Raw genomic sequence first — 7,502 nt, 5'->3', positions numbered from 1 at the left:
AAATTTCTCTTTTCTTCAAACTTGAAAAGTGGAAAAAGTTTTGGAGAAAGAGAAAATAGGTGAAACAAACAATAAAAAATAAAATAGTTTTCTTGAAAAGTACTGCTACATGTAGCATTTTTTTTTTTTTTGACTAATTCAATCAAATATTCATTTTGCATTTTTTTTTTTTGCTAATCCAATGTGGCGAGTTTTTTAAAAATCTGATTAACCATTTTAGATAAAAGTACCATTTGGCTCCTCCATTGTGAATATTCTAAGAAAAAGATTTACAAATAAATAGTAATGAGAAAAGGTTGATTTTACTTTTAAGTCCACGCATAGTAATAATTAGCAAAAGTAAGAGTTTTGCCGGCTTTTTTTTTTTTTTTTTCTCCAAATCAAGGGCCGGATGCCCTCTACGACAAAGCCCTGTTCTTTTTTGGTTCTTCTTTTGCTTTTAAGTCTTATTTCCACGAACCATTAGGGTAATTGTTCAATAAATTTTTTAAAGTGGTTGTGAATATATTAAGGGCATGGATTCAAATCCCGCAATAAAAATCTCCGTGCCTAATTAGTGTAAATCACCATGATTTTTATTAATGTCATAGTGGAGCAAAGTCAGGCTATAATTTAGACAAATTTGAGAGAGCGCTTTTAGTTCCCACCGTTTAGGTCTCTTTTGTGTAGCCCAACAAATAGGTATTACTATGGTCACACCCAAATAGAATAGCCACAGTTAGTCTCTCCTGCTTGCCTTTTTTACTTTAAAATATAAATAAATAAATAAGATATTATGTTCATGATGTTGCCACTTTACCATTTTTCTTACTCCTTTCTTTTCCTACAAAAAGGCAATTGCTTTCATTAGAAAATCATTTTAAGCTCAACATTTAATAATTAAACAATGTTCCACAATTAATTAAATATAGAAGGCAAGAACTAGAACATAATAAGATAGGATAATGTTTACTTTAAGGAGTAACTTCACTTTAAACCCTTGAATTACCACGTAGTTTGATAAACCTCCCAAACTTTAAAACCTCTCAATTTGAACCCTTAAACTTTCAATTGCAATCAATTTGAACCCCTTGGTCACATTTAACCGTTAACTTCTAACGGCAATACCTAAAAAGACAAAAATATCCCTAATTTTTCCTTCTTTTTTTTTTTTTTTTACTTTTTTTTTTTATTTTTTAATTTGGAATTAAGGGTAAATTTGAAATTTTATAAAAAAGTTAGGGGTTATAAAAATCATTGTCTCACTTTTGACATTTAAAATCTACTAGAGGGGTTCAAATTTACTGTAATTGAAAGTTAAGGGGTTCAAATTGAAAGGTTTTGAAGTTTGGGGGGTTTGTCAAATCGTGTGGTAATTCAATGGTCTAAAGTGAAGTTATCCCTTACTTTAATAAATAAAATAATGGTGAGGAGGGTTTCCTCAAGTTTTGTTACTCATTTGAGATAAAAGATCCAGTGTTTTCGTCTAGAGATATGCTAGAATCTAATAAAAACTCCATATTTTTTTCATAAAAATTCATGTGGCAAGATACCACATCATCTTTATTTGTGTACTGTTAGAGTTCTCGGTGGGGTTGATGTTAAGCTATGGCTCAATCGATCTTGAGAGATTGCGGAATCTTAAAGTTGATAGGCTTTAGAACACTCCACTGACCATAATTCCATATCAATCAAGTATCAAGAAGTTTTCTCTCTAGCAAACCCTAGATGAGAAGGAGTTGTGTTTCCAGGCTTAGACTGTGAAAGAATATCGAGGAGGGTTTTCAAAACTCTTGTATCTGTAGTGATTTATCTTAGTATGGCGGATGATCTAGCTGCACAGTGGGAGAATTTTTCATTGACAGAGAATGAGGAGGTGGAGTTATCGATTCAAAAGGTGGAGTTACACGAAGGGGTCACGATTGGTCAAGCATGTGTGTTGGGCAAACTGATCGCGGATCATATGGTGAGCAGAGAGACGATTCGATCAACTCTTATGCAATGGTGGAAACCGTCGAAAAGTCTCTCTTTCAAAGTCCTAAGGGAAAACTTGTTCCTAATCAAATTTTCAAATCCTAAGGATAATGAGAGAGTTTTGAAAGGGAGACCGTGGATCTTTGAGGGGAACCTGTTTCTTATTGAAGACTTTGATGGAATTAAAACGCCATCACAATTCACTTTTGACAAGGCAACGTTTTAGGTGAGGATGAAAAATTTGCCTTTAGCATGTATGGGTAGGGAGATCGGTCATAACATTGGAGCATCGCTGGGTGTGGTCGAAATGGTGGATACAGATGCGAGGGGGATAGGGTGGGGAGAATTCCTACGAGTTAAGATTCGTCTAGACCTGTCAAAGCCGCTTCCAAGAGGAAGGAAAATCAATATTGAAGGTAATACTACTTTGATCTTGTTCCAATACGAACGCCTTCCAAAATTTTGCTTTCAATGTGGCGCTATATGCCATGGAAGAACTGGGTGTCCCCAGAGGAGTAGTCTCCGACATCAAGAGACAAAAGAATATGGGCCTTGGCTGAGGGCCCCCTCTCCCACTAGATAACCTGATCAAAGTTATAATTGGTTCTCATATAAAATGGGACCTGCTAGTTCTACATATCACACGGAGGAGGGGAATCATCACCGAGGGGCAAGGGGGAGTCAATTGGCCAAAGACAATGGAGGTGGTGCTAGTGAATCTCCGAGAGCTGGGCATTCCAAGGGCGTGGTCGAAGAAGCGGGTATCCAGGAAAAAATTATGGGGGGAATAATGAAGATTATGTCGAGAAGTATGGAGAATATGGATAGAATAATGGAGGAACAAGCAAATCCCATTATGATCAGCGGCAGAAAGTGCATGAAGGTTTTTCAAAAAAAGTTTCAAGGGAGAATTCATGCACGTCAATTTGGAGGGATAGTGATTCTCGCTTCCCTAATAAGGAAATATTGCGGGACAATGTTAAAGAGTGCGAGCTGGCTGATTTGCATCATGATGCGCGTGGCAATATTACGAGGCGCGAGCTGGTTAAATTGCATGATGAAGTTATGACGCACGGATCGCTAGAGGAGGAAGCTGTCTTTGAGTCTGGGTGGCAGAAGGATGGGGACTTGGGTCAGCAAAAGAGCCCAAGTACTTACATGGGCCCTCTCATTTATGATGTGGCGAAATCAATGCAGGGGAACAAACTGTGCAACATCGGTCTGCAGTTTGTTACTACGCGAAGTCTAAGGAGGTCTATTCCAACAAAGAGAGACCGTGAGGAATTTGATTTTCTACAGAACCTAATATCAGCCCGGTGGAGGAGTCACGGAAAAAAAGAAATTCCAAGGGAGAAATTGTATCGTCTGAAATAACAATGAAGGGACGCAAAGTTATTTCGGTAAAAACAACCAATGGTTTGGGGATGGCAGAGGCTGTGGCGCAACCCCACCGACTGCAATGAAGATAATAAGTTGGAACTGTTGGGGGCTTGGGAACCTCCAGACAGTTCGGGAGCTTTGCCGATTAGTAAAGCATAAGAAGCCCAAAATAGTTTTCTTAATGAAAACCAAGTTACGGAAGGAAAAATGGAGGCTATTCGGTGCAAGCTAGGTTTCTCTAGCATGTTTGTGGTTGATAGTGTCGGTAGGAGTGGTGGTTTGGCATTGTTTTGGGATGATGATTTTTCAGTGGATATCCAGAATTTTAGCCAACGTCATATAAATGAATTGGTTAAACATTTGTACGATGGAGTCCCATGGAAATTCACCGGATTCTACGGTCATCCTGATGTGTCTAAACGTGTTGAAGCTTGGACGCTACTTAAACATCTAGCCCATATGGATTCGGCTCTGTGGGTTTGCGCTTAGGAGATTTTGAACGAAATTTTGACAATTTCGGAAAAATGGGTTGGAGGTGGACGTTCGAATAGTCAAATGGCAGCTTTCCGACAAACTTTAGAGACATGTGAACTTTCCAATCTTGGTTATTGGGGTCCAAAGTTTACTTGGAGTAATTGTCAAGCCGGGGTGCATTTTATGAAGGAAAGGTTCGATAGAGGAGTTGCTAACTCGGCATGAAGAGACATTTTTTCAAATGTAGAGGTGATGGTAGAAGCGATAATTTGTTCCGATCATGCCCCACTTATCTTGTGTTTGTTTGGACATGATGAAAATGAAGGGGTGGGGGTAAGTGAAGAGACTCGGGCCGTGAAGTCTAAATTGGAAATTTGCTAGATCAATCGGATCTCAATTGGAGGCAGCGAGCCAAAGCTGAATGGTTGCGAGGTGGAGATCGGAACACAAAGTTTTTCCGTGCCTATGCCAATTCTTGCAGAAAATCCAATGCTATTACTAGTATTTTGGATACCGAGGGGCAGCTTTTCACTTCGCAAGAGGAGGTACAATTGGCTTTTGTCAATTATTTTCAAAGCTTATTTACTTCTGATAGTGCAGGTGATATGTCTCCATGTCTATAACCTCTTGAGCGGCGTGTTACGGAGGATATGAATAACGCTTTACTACAAGCGTTTATTGTTGAGGAGGTTGCTAGTGCTCTACACGGCATGGCTCCACTAAAAGCCTCTGGTCCGGATGGACTAACTATCTTTAAAAAATTGGGAAGCGATTATTGGGATATTTGTCAAAGCTATCCCTTGGTACACCAATTCAACTCTGGTAGTATGCCTTCCTTCTTAAATTTGACAAATATTGCTCTTATTCCAAAAGTTAAGGACCCTACTTGTGTCAATGATTTTAGGCCTATAAGCCTCTGCAATGTTATGTATAAGATGATTTCTAAGATTCTGGCAAACAGGTTGAAAAGAACATTGCCCAATATTTCACCTGTTCAAAGTTCTTTTATCCTAGGGAGACTGATCACAGACAATGTGTTGGCTGCGTATGAAACTCTTCATACAATGCACACACAGATAAAAGGGAAAACGGGTTTTATGGTTGTCAAACTAGATATGAGTAAGGCTTACGATCGGGTGGAATGGAGGTTCTTAGAGGCGGTAATGTATCGATTGGGTTTTGCTCCTAGATGGGTTCAACTTATTATGATGTGTGTCACATCGGTGCAATACGCGGTTTTGGTGAACGGAAAACCATGTGGATAGATCAAACCGGAAAGGGGGTTGAGGCAAGATGACCCAATATCACCCTATTTATTTCTTATATGTGCAGAGGCGTTGAGTGCCATGGTGATGAAGGCGAATGGTGACGGGATTTTGACAGGAGTTCCTAGATCACGAAGGGGTCCTTGGATAAGCCACTTATTTTTTGCGGACGACAACTTGATGATTTGTAAATCTAGCATTGCTCAATGGGACACTCTCACCAATGTGTTGAGACTTTATGAAGCAGCTTCCGGACAACGTCTCAACAATAATAAGACATCATTATTTTTCAGTGGTAATACACTATTAAAGGTGAGAGGAGCAATTTTGGAAATAGCTGGGATACCTTCATCTCAACGGTATGATACGTATTTGGGGTTACCCGCTTTGGTGGGAAAGTCCCGAATGGCAGCTTTTAAGACTATTATTGATCGGTTGTGGAAGAAGCTTTAGGATTGGAAGATAAAATTCTTATCTCAGGCTGACAAAGAGATCCTCCTACAGGCTGTGATACATGCTAGACCCGCTTATTGTATGAGTGTTTTTCATCTCCCACATGCTCTATGTTTGGAGATAAATTCACAAATGCAAAAATTTTGGTGGGGTCATCAAGAGAATAAATCGTGAGTGCATTGGATGAGCTGGGGGCGGATGGGTCTCCCAAAAGAGTCTGGTGGGATGGGATTCCGTGATTTTATCAGTTTTAATAAGGCTCTGTTGGCCAAACAAGCTTGGCGGTTATGGTCTCAGCTGAATAATTTGGTGACACAAATTATGAAGGCAAAGTATTACCCGGGGAGCACGATTTTGGAGGCGAATATGGGACGGCGTCCATCTTTCGCTTGAAGGAGTATTTTTAGCTCAATGACTTACTAAAAGAGGGATTGGTTTGGTGAGTAGGTGATGGTCGCAAAATTCGAATTTGGAAGGATAGGTGGCTTTCAAATCCATCTACTTTTCGAGTTCTCTACCCTCTTACATTGCTCGATCCGTAAGCAACCGTTTGTAAACTTATAGATGAAGATTCGAGATGGTGGAAACTCCTCTCTTGGACACAATTTTTTCAAAAGAAGAGGTACGCCTGATCCAAGCAATACCTATAAGCTGTACAAACCAGGAGGATACTCTTATATGGAGGGGCACCAAGAATGGGGTTTTCTCTGTTAAGAGTGCTTACCATATGCAAAAGGAGGTCTTGTCTCTTGCTTTAGCTGGTAGCTCTTCTAGTGGGGTGGGTGGCACATTATGGAAGCAATTTTGGTCATTGCCAGCTCCTAGTGTTGCAAGGAATTTCCTATGGCGGGCATGTAATGATATTCTTCCGACCCGGGAGAATTTATGTAGGAGGAAAATTCTCACGGATCCCCTGTGTCCACTGTGCGGTCTAAAAGTGGAGTCTGGATTCCATATACTATGGCAGTGCCCATCTACTATGGATCTGTTGAGTATGGGTTCAAAAAAATTCCAGAAGAGTTACTTCCTTGGTCCGAATTTTATGCAGGTCATCGAAGGTTTGTTTAACAAATGTGATACGGAGGAGATGGTGCAATTCTCGAGTTTGGCCCGTAGGATATGGTTGCGGCAAAATGATATTGTCTATGGCGGGGTACTCACTCATCCACGTATTGTCCTGCAGAGGACTATAAAAGCTATTCATGAGTACACTTTGGCTCAACAGAGGGGGGAGCAGCTGGTCTATCCGGGTGGGGTTCCTTTTGAGCTTTGCTGGAAGGCCCCGTAGAAGGAATGGTGTAAAGGGAATTGGGATGCGGCTGTTGAGAGGGGCTCTGGTCGGATGGGTCTGGCTGTTGTGCTCCGTGATTCGTTTGGCAACCTGCTGGCGGCGAGGTGTGAGATGTGGATGGTTGTCTAGCTTCGGCTGCGGCAAAAGCGCAAGCAGTCTTATTAGCGATCAAGCTTTGCCGTGAGTTGGGTCTTGAGAGAGTTCATTTGGAAGGGGATGCAAAATCAGTGATTGATGCAGTTAATACAATGGTAGTGGATTATAGCAGGATGGGGCCCGTCATTGCAGATATCAAACTAGAGCTTAATTCTCTGGTTCACTGGAAGTTGTCCTTTGTGAAGAGAGAAGGAAATGAAGTGGCCCACAGTCTTGTAAAACATGCTGTGAAGAACAGTATCTCTAAGAGTTGGCAGGATATACCACTCGCATGTATTCGTGATTTGTTAGCATTAGAGCAATCTGCTTTAGTTGCTTGAAAGTTTTTAATAAGAAGTTGACAACTTTTCTCAAAAAAAAAAATCTTCTTTTTATTTTATCTTTTTCCTTCCACAAAAAAATGATGTGACATCTTGCCTTGTGGACTTTTATGGGCAAAATATGGAGTCTTTTGTGCAAAAACTTTAACTACTAACCGTGCTTTGTGCTTTGCTAGCTTTCCACTGCTATCCCTTTTTAGCTTGAACACC

The 7,502-nt window shown here is 40.4% G+C and overlaps 1 protein-coding gene across 1 annotated transcript; it reads left to right on the top strand.

The window, feature by feature from the left end:
• The first annotated feature begins 6,102 nt into the window (after positions 1–6,102).
• LOC132169499 (uncharacterized) lies at positions 6,103–6,813 on the top strand. Its single transcript, XM_059580529.1, has one exon. It carries the CDS (start codon positions 6,103–6,105, stop codon positions 6,811–6,813), a length of 711 nt encoding a protein of 236 aa, XP_059436512.1.
• The last annotated feature ends 689 nt before the right edge of the window (positions 6,814–7,502 follow it).

Source organism: Corylus avellana, chromosome ca2 (genome assembly GCF_901000735.1).
Source record: "Corylus avellana chromosome ca2, CavTom2PMs-1.0".
Taxonomy (NCBI): Eukaryota; Viridiplantae; Streptophyta; class Magnoliopsida; order Fagales; family Betulaceae; genus Corylus; species Corylus avellana.
Note: the sequence above shows the minus strand (reverse complement) of the source record. Positions and strands in the feature narration are given on the sequence as shown.

Coding starts and splice junctions, on each gene's coding strand:
- LOC132169499 (XM_059580529.1), top strand. CDS start 6,103: ATGGTGGAAACTCCTCTCTTGGACACAATTTTTTCAAAAGAAGAGGTA.